The 19,495-nt window shown below is 37.9% G+C and overlaps 2 protein-coding genes across 2 annotated transcripts; both read right to left on the reverse strand.

Annotated features, from left to right (window-relative positions):
- Positions 1-9,807: 9,807 nt before the first annotated feature.
- On the reverse strand, positions 9,808-12,019 carry LOC109506113 (peroxidase P7). The gene is given in 5 exon segments (XM_019851848.3): positions 9,808-10,853; positions 10,946-11,137; positions 11,646-11,707; positions 11,710-11,811; positions 11,814-12,019. Coding segments are annotated over 5 exon segments (948 nt in total). The 5' UTR covers positions 11,854-12,019; the 3' UTR covers positions 9,808-10,301.
- A 2,790-nt stretch (positions 12,020-14,809) lies between these two features.
- On the reverse strand, positions 14,810-17,268 carry LOC105048152 (peroxidase P7). The gene is made up of 3 exons (XM_019851849.3): positions 16,972-17,268; positions 15,673-15,861; positions 14,810-15,555 (listed from the first exon to the last, which is right to left on the reverse strand). The coding sequence occupies exons 1-3, from the start codon at positions 17,179-17,181 to the stop codon at positions 15,007-15,009; spliced, it is 948 nt and encodes a 315-aa protein (XP_019707408.2). The 5' UTR covers positions 17,182-17,268; the 3' UTR covers positions 14,810-15,006.
- Positions 17,269-19,495: the final 2,227 nt, after the last annotated feature.

Here is a 19,495-nt window from a genome sequence, read left to right on the forward strand (position 1 = left end):
TACATCCCAGTGTTTCTATCAGAAAAAGTAGAAGATTATCTAAAAGAAAAAAAATCAAACCCGACCTAGACCTCAAATTAACATGATCGAAGGAAAACTATCTTCTTTTAGGTTAGTCTCCTTTACTCTCTCTATCAATTTATTCTATTTTAGATTCAAACTGGTGGTTAGATATCAGGGCGAACTCCATGTCTATACTGATAGGTCTTGATTTTCATGATATCAGGGATCAAGTGGAGGAAGTGTACCATGGGTGAGGGACAGCTGTCAAAGTATTAGAGAGTGGAATAGTTAACCTGAGGTTTACCTCAAGAAAGACTTTAACTCTTCAAAATATATAGCATGTACTTGCCATTAGAAAAAATTTGTTAAGTAGTTCCCTACTTGTTTAGTTAGGTTTTAATTTCGTCTTAGAATCTAATAAAATTATAATTTTTAAAGGAGATGTATTTATTAAAAAGGGCTTAATGTCTGAAGGATTGTTCCAATTAAATATATTTTCTCCTTCAAAAATTAATAAAAATTTAGTTTGTTCTTCTATATCTCTTATGTTAAATTCTGAATCTTGTGAAACTTGGAATGAAAGATTGGATCATATCAATTTTAGATCAATCAATAAAATGTCTAATCTTAATTTGATTCCAAAAGTAAACATTGATCATAATTCAAAGTGTGAAGTTTGTATTCAATCTAAACAATTTAAAAAATATTTCATGCATGCAGCTTTTAGATATACTCAAATCTTGAACTTATTCATAATGATGTTTGTAATTCCAATAGAGGATCAATTCATAGAGGTAGTCATTATTTTATAATTTTTATTGATGACTTCTCTAAATTTTGCTATACTTTTCTTTTGAAAACAAAGGATGAAGTTCTTAACAAATTTAAGATTATAAAGTAGTAGCTGAAAACCAACTTGAAAAAAAAAATCAAAATCTTAAGGTCTGATCGAGGAGGTGATATACTTCAAATGAATTGATTCTATTCTATGAAAAAAAGAGGTAATTTATGAAGTCACTGCTCGTTATTCTTCTTAATCAAAAAGAATGACTGAGTAAAAGAATCGAACCCTACTAGACATGATCAATTCCATGATAATAAGCTCTAATGTATCTTAAAACTTATGGGAAAAGGCTCTTTTATCAGCCTGCTATATCTTAAATAGAGTTTCATCTAAGGATAGAGAAGACATCCAATGAACTTTAGAAAGGACATCCACGTAGACTTAGTTATTCTGAGTTTGGGGGTGCTTGGCTAAAATTAAAAATTTTAAACTAATGAGGGCTAAGATAGGACCTCAAACTATTAATACAATTTTTATTGATTATTCTCTAGATAGTAACAGCTATAGGTTCTTTGTTGTCAATTCTAAAATATTTATAATATCAAACAATATCATCTTTGAATCTAGATAAGCATCCTTTTTTGAAAAAAAAAATTTAAAACTTAAATTTCTAGATCAACCACTGATCATTCATCCTCTTCAGATTTACCTCCATCATCATCTGTTTCAACTCCTGTTGAAATAACTCCTAAACCTAAGCTTAAGATAAGAAAGAGGACTAGAGTTGACAAATTTTTTGGTGATAGCTTCTCTACTTTCTTGATAGAAGATACCTCTACCACTTATCAAGAAGCCATAAACTATCCTAATATTCTATTCTAGAAGGAGGAAATAAAAGTGAAATTAAATCTATTATTGAAAATAATACTTAGATTCTCATTGATTTACTTTCTAAAAATAAATCTTTAGGATGTAAGTGGATCTTCAAAAAAAAGATGAGGATTGATAGTGCAATCAAAAAAAATAAGATAAGGCTTGTTGGTCAAGATTTTGGGCAAAAAGTCAGTATTGAATTCTTTGATACCTATTCACCTATAGCTCATATTACTACTATTCAAGTCTTGCTTGATTTAGCTTCCATCCATAAACTTATTGTTTATCAAAAAGATGTTAAGATTACCTTCCTACATGGAGATCTTGAAGAAGAGATTTACATGCAGCAACCTAAAGATTTTCTATGTCAGGTTAGAAGTATAAAGTTTGCAGACTTATTCGATCCCTCTATGGATTGAAACAAGCTCCTAAGCAATAGTTTAAAAAATTTGATCAAATAATTTTTTTCTATGGATTTCAAATCAATGAATCAGATAGTCATTTTTATTATAAACAAATTGATGATCGATTCATTCTTCTTTATCTCTATGTTGATAATATTTTAATTCTTGCACCTGATCTTGACTTAATCAATGACATCAAGAACTTTCTATCATATCATTTTGATATGAAAGATTTAGTTGAAGTTGATACAATTATTGGTATGAAGATCATTCATACTTCTGATTCAATCTGTCTATCTCAATTTCACTATACTCAAATGGTTTTAATAAATTTAGATATTCTGATTACTCTTTTGTATCTACTCTTTATGATCCATCCATCCATCTCTTAAAAAATATAGAAAAATTTATAAATCAAGAGAAGTATACTAAGATCATTGGTTCCTTAATATATCTATCTAATCGAATTAAATCAGATATTGCTTATACTATTTCTAGACTTAGTAGATATACTAGTTATCCTAGTATAGTTCATTGGACTGCTTTAGAGAGAGTATTTCAATATCTTAAAGGTTCAATAGATTATTTTCTTCATTTAGTAGGTTATCCAAATCTACTTGAGAGTTATAGTGATTCAAATTGAATTTCTGACACATTAGATATGAAATCTACTTCTGCTTATATTTTTCTTCTTAGAGGGAGTGTTGTTTCTTAGCAATCTTCCAAACACACCATTTTAGCTAGAAACACTATGGAAGTTGAACTTGTTGTCCTTGATTCTATCTATTCTAAAGCTGAATGGCTATAAAAGGACTTCTATTCGAGATTCCTTTAATATCTTCTCCCATTCCTCTCATATTTGTTTACTGTGATTCAAGAGCTATAATAAGTTTTTGTAAAAAGAAACTTATGAATACTAAAATAAACAGATATATTAAATTAAGATAAAATCTATAAAAAAATTCAAATTATTTCTTTAAATTATGTTGCAACTAATTTTAATCTTGCTTATTTCTTTACAAAAGGCTTAGATAGGACTAAAATTTTAGAGTTATTGAGGAAGATGGGACTTAGCCTATAAAGGACCTTTCAACAGTGGGAACCCAACTTCTGTGATAGAAGATCTCTTAAAGGAGGTTCAATGTGGTAGCAACAAGCTAATTAATTGGTTAAGAAGCATATGTGGTTTGTCAGATATAGGAATCATAGACTCTAGTCCATCTCTATGGTGATTAGTGCTCCTATATAATGGTTAGGAAGAGTTTATCTCTAAATAAAATTTATTAGATATTTCTTGAGATGTAACACTATATACATCCTTAGAGAGGCTCACCTATGTGAGAATATCCATACTTAGCCATGGCTAGGGATAGAAGCAATCTCTAAAAACTCTCATGAAATAATTAAGATACCTACACATGGTCTTTAATGAGCAAATCTATAATATGAGCTTACGTATTATATGTGTAATACTAGAAATCTGAGTCAAAAGAATATAGTTCAAGATCAGATTTACTTCACTTCTTTCAGGTTGATACTATTAATAAAGTTAAGTCATAAAAGATATTTCATCTATTGCATAGTATATATATACCCAGCAAAAAATTACTTCGCATTATTAAATTTTTAAATTTTAATTGTTTCAAGAATTTTGAGTTTTGAGGAAGATTGTTGGTATTTTGGAGAAAAATTGAAAACTCAAATTCCATTCAACCAATTCCAACTAAGCCTCTAACATTTTAAGGTGTTTAGTCCCATATTGGAAAAAAAAAGTTGGGAAGGAAATTATTTTTAAGATCCTTCTCTTGGGATTATAAACACGCGGGCACGGCCTAGCTCGGTTCGGCTCACACACCCGCGCCTACACTTATGTCCATAGTATGGGGTCTATATTTTATTTTCTCTGCTTATTTTTTTCCTTATTATCCAATTTTTCTTATTTAATGTCAAGATAAATATGATTAATGGTGTTTAACATTAATCACCTGATTAATACTTTCCTGTTGGTATTTGCCTGTTGTATTTTTTGCCCATTGGTTAAGTATTACATGATTAATATTTTTTAATGTTGGACTAGCCCAAATGGCTAGAGTCTTGGGCCTATAAATTGGGCCTATGGTGAAGGGTTTGTGTATGCAAGAAAATACTATCTTCTTTCTACTCCAAGTTCTTCCTTCTTCTAAACATCTTTCTTTCAATCCTCTTCCAAATTTTTCTTAATTTGTTCATTTGATCTTTCATCTGCTAGGTCAAAACTCTGTCATCCTTTTTATGATCGTATCTGCAAAAGAGGTAACCGGTTATATTTTGGGATGGAGTTCTCGAGTTGATCCTACATAAGGATCAAAAATCGTCTTAGGATAGTATATTGCATGCCTCCGATTTGATTAATTTTAATATTAATTTTATTATACCATTTGATTGTGTGAGAATCGATCCGATTGAATCCGGTTCAGCTTGAAGTCGGCAGTCCTTGCCAACTTCACTGGAGATTTTCAAAAAAGAAGAAGAAGAAGAAGAAGAAGATGTTGGTCGAAAATAAGAGAACCTTAATTTCTTGCTTGATCTTCATCCATGGGAGAGGATAAGATCATGAGAGTAGTCGGATGGGTGCTGTACGATGGCGGGGAAGTAGTCGAAGGGTGTTTAGATGAGATACGCTAATGAGAACAGACTTTATCTAAAGATAATCGAGCCTATCTCCTTCCCTTTCTCTTCCTATAAATCCCCTCCTTCATCGGTCATTTACCACTATTGAAGCCCCCCTTTCCCGCCTCCCTCTTCCTTGTTCCTCACCTCCAGCAGCTGTCGGATGCTGTAATCAAGCCGTCAATATCCAGAAAAATCTACCTTATATCTTTCCTATTTCGAAAAATATTTGGATGTTGTACATGTTGGATTCTGCCCCATCGGCTACAATTCGTTGTCACCGTCACAGCCACCAATAGACCTTCTTTTTCATTTTTTCAACTTGGGTGTCACCGTCATGATGGAACGGGTAGCACCTCGTCTCTCTCTTGAATCTCCTACGCTAACTGCACCACTACCATACCATGACCATCGTGCCACCAACGCCATGCCACCTTCGCCGTCACCCTGTTCCCTCCTCCCCTCTGTCGTCTCCCTTATCATGAAAACCCTCTTCGGCTTGGGAAGAGAGAAAGAAAAAAAAGAGGAAAGAGAATGAGAGGAAGAGAGAGAGAAGAAAAAAAAGAGAAGAAAAAAAAAGAAAAGAGAGGGAAAAAAAAGAAAAAGAAGAAAAAAGAGAAAGACAGAGGGAAAGCCAAATTTTATTGTGAAACCATCCTGTTGATCGGATTCCAATTCTGATTAGATTCAGATCAATCTAAGATGTATGGATTTGCTCGCGATCCAATCTAATCATGATCTAGATCAAGCATCTCTCTCTCCTTCCCAGGTTAGTTGAGTCAGATCAAATAGATCGGACCATAATTGCTATTTCCTTTGTACCTCTTCCGACTGATCAAATCGAGCCTAACTAATCTAATTTTTCATTGATTAATGAAATATATTTGATCTAGAATTTTAATCTAAATTGGGAGAAGCATAGATCTGAGGATTAGACCACGTGCTGAAAATCATGACTTTTGAATTTGACTGACTGTAAATTTTTTTTATCTCTGAATTTATTTTATATATATTTATATATTTAAAAATAAATTTAATGCATAAAATATTTAAAAATATTAAAGTTTGAAGTATTGTATTTATCCATGAAAAATAATTTAAAAAATTGGATGAAATATGATATCACCTCTAAATGGTATAAATTTTGGAAAGAGATGATTTTTTTGTGTTAATATTGTATGATTTTTGAAAAAAAAATGATACATTTTCGTCTATTCATGAATTTTGAATAAAAATTATTTTGTTACTCTTTTGGAGGATGTGAAAATTTTGTTGATATTATTATAAGTGTGATTGTTTATGAAAAATTAATTATAGTGAAATCATGAGAAAAATTCTCTAGTTATACTATGATCTAGGTTTAGCCAACGGAATTGATCGTTGGTCATACGTCAGAAATATATTTCTCTTGAGCCTAGCCAGTTGGTACTGAACGTTAGCAGAGTTAGTCCTTTTGGGCCGGTCTAGCCAATCGAGGCTGATTGCTGGTACACACTGATGCGTCACATATTTTTTACTTTAGAACCAATCTCTTTGCTTTGTCATGGGGCAAATCATGGCTGTGTAAATTAGAGCTAGTTCCCTCCTGAGTCTAGCCAGTAGGATTGATTATTGATATATGTCGATGGATCGGATATTCTGTATTTAGAGACTAGTCTCTTCTAAATCTTGTCATGGGGCTGATCGTGGCCGTAATCAAAAAAGATTTAGAGAGATTTTTAAAGCTTATTTTTACACATAGCATATTTTAAAATTTAAATTATATTAATTTTTACATCTATTATTATATATTTGAAAAAAAAAAATTATGCTTGATCTCTTAGAAATATTGATAATTTACTTAGCCTGTGAAGCTCATCTTTTTTTTTGCCATATTTAGATGATTCTATTGAGCTTGGGTCCAAGTGGTGAGGAGCATAAGATCTTAAAATTTTTTTGCTGAGTTTATTTTTGAATAAATATTTTGATCTTGATTACGATGAGATGTTAATGAATAATATTTTGTTTGAGTAAAAATTATTGGATTTATCTTCACCACCGCCTCAATTAGATTGATTAATTGAGAAAAAAATAAATCTTATAAATTTTTAAAATTTTATTCTAAAAAATATATGATTATTATGTGTCTGAATCGAATACTGAATTCGAAATATTACAGGTGTTTAGTACAATTAGATTACAATCGATTTTCATAAAAAATAGACTTCATTATGGATTCCTAAAAGTCACGGGCTGGCTGGCTTTTCCCTTCCATACTTGTTCTCCGGCTTCTCGGGGTTGTGTAAGCACCCAACTTTGAACCTTTTCCATAATAACATCGCCAAATGCCGGCTTTTTAAAGTTGAACGCAAGGCAATGACTTTGCTTGATTCAATGAGAAATTATTGCATGCACCAGATGCAAGTGAACCACAGCAAATATCAGAGCATATGCACGGTGGAGAGCGCTCGCGAATCGGTGAAATACAGGGGGTAGCGTGGCGCGTCATCCAACCGTGGGAGTTGCGCGGTTCGATTGCAGCAGGTGCTTGCAACATGGAGGCGATTCAATGGGACTACCGAACAGTACCCGAAAAGGTACGATAACTTAGGTAACAATATTACTTAAGACGTATGACATAAGTGATATTAGTTAAGATGTATATTACTTTTTCTGTTTAAATCCTGGCGGCGCCAATCTCAAAAGATTCTATGCAGTGTTCCCTAATCCACGTGCATATAAACCAACTCTGCTAAGATACCATTTATAATGTCAAGGATGTCATACAAAAACAGTGCCTGGAAGGCATCATTCGAGTCTTTAGTCTTATATAAATATATATCCAAAATCTTACTAGCATATAATTTATGTGAAGATAAATACACATACACACTAGTACTTATAATAATATATTATTTTGTATATTTTTTAATAATATTTTATATATCAATCTGGGGGCCAAAGCCAACTGGCGCATAGATGCGGACAAATAAGCCATCAACACTGGATACAGTGGATGATCTGTCGGTAACTAGCAGGCAACATGGAGTGTCGTTTATTAATCTTTTCTCGACTTCAGATCTACTTGTGCTAATAATGTTCGTTCTCGCCATGGCTCTTTGCTAAAACAGGCAGAAGAAGATAGAGTTCATCAATGGAGGAGCCATGTGGTATGCGATTGGATTGGATGTGGTTGGTGTAGATCAAGATATATTGTATGGTAGAACATGATCGCCAAGTGGACATGCTCCATAATCAACCTAAGATGTCTGGAAAAGACAATTTGAGACCCCGAGATGTCACGTATCCCAACCATAGCAGTATTGATGTGGTTGGCCACGAGAGTAAATTCATGGACTAAACGAACTATGGACCAAGGAAGTTTTTTTTTTTTTTGGGGGAAATTTAATCCAAACTTGGGATTGTATTATCGAAGAAACAGGATTTTTTTTGCTGTAATATTGCAGCATCGATGATGCTAGAGGACAGATCACGGATGTCAGTCTAATTTATAGCTTGTTATAATGGATTATGAATTTTCATAATGAATTACCATAATTGGTTTATGGGTGAGCATGGGATAAGTCTTCAGATAGTCTTTGGATTTATATTATTAGATAAAATAGTTGTAGCTAGCATCGGGTGAGTGGATATATATACTTAAGAGGTATGATATGTAAGCCATTTTCTCTATACTTTTGTGTATAATGTCCCTCAAAATCTCTCTCCCTCTTCTCATCTGCTTCCGTACATATAGGAATATGCAAATTTGCATTCGTAAAGAGTACTATTGCGGTCAAAAATCAAAGAGTCAAATAGCTCGGATGATTGAATTGACTTCATGCCCACATACGTGAGGTATTATCCGTTTGGCTGATGACCATCTTTAGGCTTCAGTAGATCTTGGTTATTTAGACCCTCACAGTTTTGTCCTTTAAAAAAACTTCATGTAGAAAAGATTCTAATCCATATGAGTCATACTCCTTTTTAATTATAATCGATGTGGGACAAAAGATGTCCTTTCCATTATCACAACATAGCCCCCTAGTCAAGAGAGAGTATGTGCATATGGACACGAGCTTTTTCCCACAAACGGCACCAATGTTGCGGTCAAGAGTCAAGAAGTCGAATGGCTCACATGGTTGATTTGATTCCGCCCCGCATTGTGAAGTACTGTCCGTTTTAGCTCATAACCATCTTTAGGCTTCAGTGGACTTTAGTCATTTAGAACATCACGATTTTTCCTTTAAAAAGTACTTCACATTGGGAGGAAGGTTCCAATTTATATGACCATACTCTTTTTAACTCATAATTATCGATGTGGACTAAAGATGCCTTCTTACTACCACAATAAGTACCATAAAATCAAATTTAGTTTTGACTTCGGACTTACTGGCCGTATATGGTAACTTCTGGAGTTCAGAAAATACTGTTGTAATTTTTCACCTTAGTAGAATAGATCTAAACCGTATCCATCCATATTTCTACATGTCTAATTAGCAGGATCATGTTAAAACTTAGCTTGAGTTGAGTAGCTTTAGCTTAATACGAGAATATTATTACAACCGAGCAATGCTGGTTTGCACTATGTTACTAGTGCAAGCACTCTGCAAGGCCCGCTTAGCAAGTTCATGGATTCTTCATACATGGCCCTAGAAAGGGATGAGCATGTTGCTGCCAAGTGGAAACAGGTTTGACCAATTTGTCACCTTTGTTAGCTTTGTTTCTCATAGTAAGTGTAGCTCTACTTCATTATGATATCTTATTAATTGTCAGCGTTGCTGTCAAAATCCAAGCTGAAAAGATCGGATGAGATCCAAGTTGGAAAGATTGGATGAATTGATGAATAGCGAGTGGTCGGTTGTGGTTATGCGCTAATGAAGAAGTCTGATAAAAATCCAATCTGAATGCAAAAGAAACAACATCGAAGGTCACTGGATTTTATCCATGGGGAATAAAGAAAATTTGAGGGTAGTGAAGATAAGATCGTTCGGATGTCCAAGTCAGATAAGCACTTTGGAGAATAGGGGAGACTTGAGAGCAATAAAATTAGAAGTGTGAGCGTGAGATAGAGGACTCCCTGCTGATCCAAGTCCTGATTGGACCTCAAACTTCGGTCCCCACGGGCGAATGCCCTTTGAGTACATCGAGGTTTCAACGGCCCTCGCCCAAATTTAAGATTGCAGTGTTATTTAAACTTATTTTGGACCAAATTTTCCAGAATACTCCCATAAATCCCGTACAGCACGTGGGTTTGCGACAACTTGGTGCTGATGGCCGCCCACCTCTCGTCCGTTTGCCAACACTCAGTCATGTGAACCCGCGCGGGATGCGTGCTTCTCCCCGTTCTTCCACCACTCAAACCAAAGAATCTTCGCGTCAAACAACATTAGAAATTAATTACGATTGCCAGTCTTTTCCGGTTTACTCAAAACAGTCAAAATCTCCATTCGTTCATTTAGTTCTTTCTTTCCGCTTCACTCCTTAAAATAGCAACGAATACAAGTGGCAATCCCCCGTGACCAGGGTCCACGGCTACAATTTAAAACTCTGACTGAGTTCTTGTTCTCTAAATTAATCTTCACGAGATGTCCAACAATTAGTCGGTATCAGTTAATTTTCCGGCAATTCAATCTGATCTCCCCTCTGCTTCCGGTGAGCGGGCTGATGTTCCCCGTCTTGATCATGGCGGCCGAGAAGTCCTTCGCAAACAATGCAGGATTGGTGTTGTACTGCCGGACCAGCGCGTCCTGAGAGCCACCATTGAAGAGCTCCTGGTCGGAGTGCAGCAGCCCCTGCTGATTCACGAGGTCCTGGTAGTAGGCGTTGTCGAACTGGTCGGGGGTCCGGATATCGAAGGGGGCGAGGTTGCTGTCGCCACCGGAAGCCGGGCAGGTTTGCTTCCGCTGGGCGGCGAAGCTGGCATTCACGTTGGCCTCGTTGAAGATGCGGTTGCGGAAAAAGAGGCACCGCGCTCGCCCTATGGAGTGCGCTCCCGAGAGTGCGGTCAGGTCTTGAGCGTTGAGACCCTGGGCCGCGAACGCGGAGATGAGGGTGGACAGACTCGAGCCGGGGCCCGGGAGGTTGCTGTTGGCCGCGCTCTGGCTCGCCGTCCTCGCATCCCTGCGACCCAGAGGCACAGTCCAATTTGGTCCGCCCACCTGCAGGGATCGAATACCGTATCAGTTAGCTTCACTGCCATTAATTTGTCTGGTGAAAGCGAGGGATGGGAAGGATGTGTTCTGATACTGACCAGAGCGACTCCATCGCGTGCCGCAAGTGCCAGGATGTCGGCGCACGACACGGTTGCTTTGCAAGCATTTTCGACTTGGGTTTTGATGGCGTCGATGACTTCAAACCCACGGGCAGAGTTTGCGTTTGGGCCAGCGTTCTTCTCACCGGTGAATGTTGGCGTGTCGTCCAGAAGGATAGATCCATCACATCCCTGGTGCAAATGGAGGAGTTTGCCAAACATCAGCGAGGAAACGACCGAAAAATGAAAAGAAAAAATGGTAACTCTCAACCTATGTTATTAATGCTGAATTAACCATGCTGCTTTGTGATTTAGAAAGATAACAAGTCCTCCACAACATAAATTGTATAGCTCATAGAGCTGGATAATTTTTTTTCAAGATACAATAAATAATGGATCGGGTGAAATGATAAAGAAGTTCATAGCCTTGCATGGATCGTGAAGTCCTGCCTTTTTTATTTTCGTGTCCTAGTGGAGCTAGCTATATGAGCCACTTACGGATGCAGATGGTCCAGTTTGCGGCCAAGTTTTGGATCAACAAGTCTCAAAAAAAATTCGATATATATATATATATCCTCGGCCCAAGCCTGGATCATTTGCATTCGTACTGATACCGGCAAAAATTTTGACAGGAAAAACAAAGAAGCAGAAAGCATGCTTAGGAGTGGGGTAAAGACGGAGAAAAGGATTGTTGGCTCACATTTACGAAGCAATCATGGAAGAAGAGGCGAAGGATGGACGCAGCCATCCTCGGCTCTTTTGAACAGCTTGTGCCATGACCGGCCTCACAATGCTCTGCAGGTTTGAGCAGTTACGGCCATAAAACGTAGGTGACAACTGTCCATTGGCAGCACGAGCTAGAAAAAAAGGACGGAGAGCACGAGGAAGGTGTTAGAGAACAAGGCCATGGCGGTGGCTCTAGAATCTTGAGCTTATTCTGATGTGGCTATAGAAGCAGCTTGAGTAGAGAATATTGCGATGGAAGAGCCTTCACACGTCCATGTATTTATGGTGTGGTTCCATGAATTTCCTGCATAAGATATTGGCAACTCGTGCTGGAATTCAGGCTTCGTCGAACCAACGTATGGTTTTTGATGTATTTTTTTGAAGCATCGATCCACGCCGGTGGACAAAAAGTAAACCAGATTCTTTCAACGCCTTTCAAGGAAACTGATGTTTGACTTGTGGTAAGATGAAAGCCAACGCTCTTGATTGTCGTTTTCTCTTCCTCTGGATTACGCTACCAAATTGGTTGCTTGTTTTGATCAGCAAACTTGATCACATTTCCTGTCTTAGGCTTGCCGCATGGTAAAGTGGCGTAAGCTTTTGGAGTGAAAAAGCTCTTTACCCATCCCAATCATTCATTATCATGTAACGAAATCAAATCCATCTTCGTCAGTCCATGCTCGTTCTAAGTGGATGCATTCTCTCTCTCTCTCTCTATCCATCCATCCATATATATGAGATGTATGTATCTATCTACATTGATTGGTCAATAAGAGCATGGGGCAGGATCATGTTGTACTGGATTGTCTGAAGATTTTTTTGCACAAAATGGATTAATCAACTCGATCGTGGAGAGCAAATGCCCTTGCACTCATCTGTTTTAGTTTTTTGAGAAAAGGACATCGGCTAATTAAGTTGTCTTTGTAAAAAATAATTTAAACAACATAATGGGAAAATAGCTTGATCATGTTGAAGAGGGTACGTCCGGTCCTAGTTGACACTGTCCCCCCTCCCCCCCCCCCCCCCTTTTTTTTTTTTTTTTTTTTGTCACTGCGTCACTTCTGTATTGGGTGATTGCGTCACATGGGATCGCATAATTAGAAATTGGCAGGGCCAGCTGCTACAGCTGGAATTTGATATTCTTGCAAGGACAAACAGCGAGCGTTTGGATAAGGAAATAGGCATGGCCAGCTGCTACAACGTAACCTTTTTGATATGTGGAAGTAAGTCAATGAAGATCAAGCAGTAAATTAGTAGAGGGTGCTTACTAGTACTCACAACCTGGGTTCTACTTCTGCCCTTAACTGACCTTGTGCCAACAATGCATCATTCAAAAAATATTTTTTATATAAATGAAAAATCTTCTCATAAAAGCTGGTAAGATTTAACAAAAGGGTCAACGCGTCGTATTCATTTGGAGCAAGAATGGCTCCCGTCTATGAATAATGAAACCAGCGTATCTGCCGGTCGATTTAATGCTCAATTTCTGAAATCTTACGTAGGTTTCGGATTTGAGCTCTGTATTGAATTAAGTTTTAGTCAACATAAGATGCAGCATACCGGTTGGCAAGCATGTATTCTTCATCCAATTCAATGACGCATGCACTTTACAGCATCTGGATCGGGATTGAATCTTTTGTGCAGAAGAAGGATTCATCAAACTTTAAACAAATCCACCATTGAATCATTCATTGGTGACTTTGAGAGCTATACGGTCGGTGATCCAATGGAGTTACAAGGAGGACGGCGACCCCTTCTTTGATTTGTAGGATGCAATTCCGATCATCTATTGATTTATTTTGAGAAAAAGGTCAGCGCAATATCCTACGGCCATCCGAGTTGGACGATACATTTTATTTTAGTTTTGCAATGTCCTGAAAGTTGTACAATAAATCTGAAAAAGAAATGTATCCCTGGTTATGCTATTTGTAAATTGGATATTTTCAATATAAATATATTTTTCAACTGGATAAAAATGTCCTTAGCCCTTTTCTTTTCTTTTTTTAAGTAAAATGTCCTTAGCCTTTGACACATTGGAAGCCCCGCCCTTGGAATGGTTCAATAGTCGTACATCGTACATTGAACCCTCCTATCGTGCTTTCTTCCTTCCAGATAGCATCTAAGTTGGCTCGTTGACCTGCTAGTGGGTTTTTTTTTTTTGGGGTTGGGGGGGGGGGGGGGTAAGACCTGCTAGTGGGTTTTTGCAAAGACCATTGGCGAGTTGGGTTGAATTTGCCATACGAAGGTCTCTAATACTAGTGCTGCACATGACCCTAATCCAACTTGAATCATTGCGACTTTGTTGACCTGCATGACAATGCCCTACCCCTTTTAATGTTTTTTTGTGATGCAAGTATCTCGAATCTAAGATGGGGAGATTGAGATCTGGTTTTTGGATTGACTGCAACTTAACATTTTAAAACTCTATTCAATTATCATGATTTGTTATTAATATTTTTTAGTTCCTAGCTCACACATAAGTGATATGCAAAAGATGCATGACAATTTGTAAAAGCAAATCCTATTTTTACCAGGCGATAAAAAATAAAATGCTCATTAATTTGTAAGGATGAACCATAAAATGTCTTTTTTTCTTTTTTATGCTTTTTTTTTTAAGAAGAAGAAGAAGAAGAAGTGAGATATCAATTGCTCTTCTAAGCTAGAGGCATACGAATGCTGGATGCATTTGTAGCAAAGATGATTCCTTGATTTGCTGGGGCTCAAAATGAATGATAGCTAGTAGGGAGGAGAAAGTTTGATTATTTGTAATTTCTTAGGACAATTATGCAGATTGGTTTGGCCTTTTTTTGGCATGCAAGAGAGATAATAAATAAAAAAGACTACGAACATGAATCTTCCAAATGAGCAATGATGTCCAAAAGCTTGAGCTATTTAGTTTAAAAATTATGAACTAACTAGAATCAGGATGGAAAACTTGTGACCTCTAGCAAACATAAGCTCAAATACTATGTTAACTAACAAATTGACCTCAGAAGTTTAACTGATTGCAAAAGAGCCAATAATAAACATCATGCTCCATAGATTTTTTTTTTTTCTTGCACAAGATGTTCCTAATTTGTATCCAAGTGGTTATGGCAAGTGACTCAAGTAGCACCAATATAATTTATGGATAAAAATTTTTAAGAAAATATTGCTCAAAAAGTAGATTAATAATAAGAAGGTGATAGATAAGCAAACATCGATCCCACAGCAGATATAACTCGACTATCATATCCGTTCTAGTGGATCGATTGTTGCATATAAGAACAAAATAAAGTTTCTCATAATAATTTATTTTGTTACATTTTAATATACTCTCGATCCAGAAATCCTCATCAATTCACATTCCTACAGTTCGATCTGATCTCTGTGTTAGTTTCATCCATCGGCACGAGGTCCCCCATCTTCACCATGGCAATGATGAAGTCATTGAAGAAACCTATGGGGTCATTGCTGTATTGCCAGACCAACAAATCTTGGGAACCACCATTGAAGAGCTCCTGGTCTGAGTGAAACAGGCTATGCTTAACCACAAGGTTCTTGAAGTAACTGTTGTCAAAGCTATTCTCGCTCTGGTCATCAATAGGAGCCAAGTTGCCGTCGCCACCAGACGATGGGCAGCTCTGCTGTCGCATGGCGGCAAAAAAAGGGTCGACGTCGGTATCACTGTAGATATGATCACGAAAGTTCTTGCATTGGCCTAAGCCGATAGTATGCGCCCCAGAGAGTGCCGTCATATCCTGAGGACTGAGATTTTTGGCTGCAAACATGGTGATGAGGGTGGAAAGGTTGGCCGTGGGGGGAGGCAGGCTGCTGATCTGTTGTTGAATTACTGTTCTCGAATCTCGGCGGCCCAGATCCACCGTCCAGTTTGGTCCACCAAGCTGTGAGAAATGCCATGGTGCACACCATCATGTCGTATATTTGAGTTTATAGCAATTTGTAGCACATGGGAGGGAGGAGAAGATTTAAAAACTATGGGATTGATGTTTGATGCTCACCAAGCCGACACCATCACGTGCTGCGAGGGCTAAGATATCGGCACACGATACGGTGGCCTTGCATGCTTGTTCAACTTGAGATTTGATGTCGTCGATGAGTTCATAGCCACGAATAGATAAATTGGGAGATGCACTCTTCTCGCCTGTGAATGTCGGTGTATCATCCAGGAGAAGAGAAGCATCGCATCCCTGGAACAGAAGGAGAATGTTTTGTTTATCAATTATCAGGGGGATGAAAGTATGAAAGAAAAAGGACAAAAAAGATATTTTTCAAAAATTTTAAAAAATGATTATCAATAGGAAACAAACTCTTACGTAGTTTTCATATTTATATATATGGTACATGATCTTTTTCTGCAAATGTTATGATAGCCCATCAAATGGGATCGCCACATTTTCTATACGATGGCTATGTTGTTCTTTGTCTATCTTCTCTCTTTCGATATCAGAGGTGGAGAGATAAAAGGTCCACTAATAATGAACTACACAACCAGGCCGGGGAAGGGTAACGTAACCTAGGGTAATCTTAATCCCAATCCCGATGAAAATGAGATTTTAGTCCCAAACTTATAGTATTTAAAGATTTTGCCAACTGGTAATCGGTATGACTAAATTTTTTGTTATATTTGGAGTTAAGACTATGCTTCTTGTGAGAATAAAAGATTGCCATATAGCTGTATAATTACGAGGAAATGCTAGAAAACTACAAAATTAATTTTGTTGAAGGGCACATTCCTTCACGCCAGCATGCTTTGGGATCAGAAGTGAAAGAAATTGACTAGGTACGGCACCTACATTTCGAGTTTGAGGTGCATGCGTAGAATTATCTGAAGCTTTTACAAGCTGATGACTAAACAAATCAACTTCTATCATAAACACTTCCATAGAAAACAATGACGACAACGACAAGAATTTTCTAAAATAGAAGAAATAGGAGTTGTGATGATGGAATGTGAAAGAACAAAATTGAAAAAAGAAATTATGAGATTTCAGCAGGAAAGATAGTAGTAGTAGTAGTAATAGTTAATAACAATAATAATAATTTTGTTGGCACTGCATATTGCAAGACATTGCTTTTAGATCTCAGCCCGATGGTTTTGATGAAGTGGTATAAGCACAGTATAGCAGTGATCATTGCGTGTATTTTAAAGAATTTTGGATAATAAATACAGCTAACGAATCTTGGCTTTTTCTATTGCTTGGTTGAGGTACACATTTAGAAGCCTCTTTTAACACCACGAAATAACTAGATAGAATCAAATCTATGGAGTGAAACTAGAATTAAAGAATATCTCGTACATTTACAAAGCAGTCATGGAAGTGCATGCGAAGGATGGAAGCGCCCATCCTTGGCTCCTTCCCGATGGCCTGGTCCATTGCCTTCTGCACAATGTCGTATACCTCCGGGCAGCTGTTATCGTAAAAAGTAGGTGACAAATCCCACCCGTGGGCTATACTAGCAAGCAGAGGGAAGAGGGAGAGTATGAGGAAGCTATTGGAAGCCTTCATGGCTGATAGAAGATTACAGTGGTGGCTGCAGAAGCTTGGGATATGGGACGAAGCTAGAGCTCTGCCCTGTTCGAGTATATATTGCAATCGTCTCGTGTGTGCGTGGAAAATGCCTTGATGTTTTCTTTAAGTTTTTCTTCGGTTTTAACTGATTTAAGCCACGAGGGGAGCACTTGCTCTTCAAACTACTCAATTTTTGTGCGTAAACTATTCCATGAGTCAACGAAATTCGCGGAACTTGCGTTGATTTTTAAGAAGTCGAGGTGGGCCTTCTTTTGTCGTTTTCACTTACAACTGTAGTGGTACGGACCACCGCTGCATATAAACCATGTTCATGGTCAGGCCTAGATCTACCTGCTTAAGGTTATTGATGACTGTAGATTTGCAATATGCTAGCTGAATCCAATGAGGGTCAACCAACCAACTCATCTTCCCCTTGGTTGGTGCAATATGCAGTGAAATTGTTCTCTTTTTTTTTAAAAAAATGGATGCTTTAAATTAAATTATATATAAATAAATATGTTCGTAAGAATCAAAAAATAAAATATTTAAAAATCTAACAAAAAAAATTAGCCAAAGAAATTCAAAATATTGATTTTACATGGTTAACCACATAAAATGCTATACAACCGGCAGTATTATTAATCTCCCTATAAATATATGAGACATCAAGAGCACTCAATAAACACATCGTTCTTCAACGAATTTTATAATAGTAGATGTAGTGTTATCAGCCAGAAATGAATGAGAAAACTATTTGACAATCATCATAAAATTATCTTTTGAACAAAGTTGTGAAGCTCCCAATGTGTGTGTGCATGAGTGCAGCATAAGTCAAAATTTTCCATACAGCACACAGCTTTGCCATTAAAACCGTGGCATTAAAGATCCCCACACCATTGACGTTTTCTTCTTCACTCTTTCCATTCACTGATCCATGGTAACAAACCAAATCTATCTTTGTTAGCAAAAGCATTCTTTTTCTCTGGTACGAATGACATCGCAATGACAATTTCCTTTTTTAGCAATGATGTACTTATGCAGTGATTACGATAATATACATTTTTGGAGTAGATGAAAGATCGACAGGTCACATGGCCCCCTGGGCCGGCAGCACGACATCCCCTAAAAATTACCAAACAAAAAATCAACAGTGTTCGGACAAACGGTGCTGGAGCTAGAGTGGCTCCCATGCAAGGCCCATCCAATCGTCTCCTTTGCAAGTCCAATTATTAGTCATTTTTTAAGGCCTTCAGCAAGGCTGGAAGCCTGGAAGTAAGATCTGGTTGACCACGTTTCAGCTCGAGGTGGGGAAGAACGGAAAAAAAGGAAGAAGAAACAGCCAAAGTAGCAGCAGGATACTCCCGTCCAGGAGAGAATCTTTGAATAGTGCCCGGCTCTCCGAAGTATAAGTGGGACATATGATGGTGTCTTCCCGTGTTAGCTCAAGCATAATGTGACCGCCTAGGCTCGAACTCGAAAGTAAAGATCCAATCCTTGCTTAGCACTAGGTTTGAAAACGGTTTGGATACTATATATTTATATTTATATTTATATTATAATAAATATAAACATATATATAAATATTAAATAGATACTAAAATTAATATTTATATTTGTTAAGATTTGACGTCTCGAGATTCAGCCCATATTAAGCCTACAGCGAGGTTCGCGACAAAAAAGGAGTCCAACGAGACCAAGATCATCCCAAATGGAGCTTGGATGGAAGAGATACGAGCTTTTGAAGTCAGTACGAGATCCGAGGCGGTGGAGGACCGCCGGCGGCGGGCCGGCGGAGCGGCGAGGGCGTGGCTGCAGGCGGTGGCACACGGCCCAAGCGGGGCCAACGCGCAGGACATGCGACCTAGGCGCGCGGCCTAGTCGGGCGGGCGGTCCAGCCGGGCGTGCGGCCCAGGCGAGCGGGCAGCCCAGCCGGGCGCACGGCCCAGGCAGGCGCGTGGCCCAGGCCCGCATGCGCCAGCCGACCCAGGCCCAAGCGCCTTGCCTAGCCCTGTACCTCGGTCCATCATGGACCGGGCGGTCCATGGAGTTTTCGGTGATGATCCAACGGTTTAGGGCCTTAATTGGGTTTGATTATGACTTTTAAACCTAATCTAATTGAGTTTTAGCCCTATAAAAGAGCCTAAACAGTGAAGGTGGTCTCGTGGGGTCTTTTGGATTGGTTTTCTCATGGAGACCCATGAGTGACTATGGCTGCGTGAACCTGAGAAGGAACCCGAGGGAGAGAGAGAGCTGCTTGACGCTGAGAGAGAAAGAGCAGGGCTCCTGGATAGCGAACGCCGGTCGCTTCAGG

The sequence above is a fragment of the Elaeis guineensis genome, chromosome 7 (genome assembly GCF_000442705.2).
Source record: "Elaeis guineensis isolate ETL-2024a chromosome 7, EG11, whole genome shotgun sequence".
In the NCBI taxonomy this organism is placed as follows: Eukaryota; Viridiplantae; Streptophyta; class Magnoliopsida; order Arecales; family Arecaceae; genus Elaeis; species Elaeis guineensis.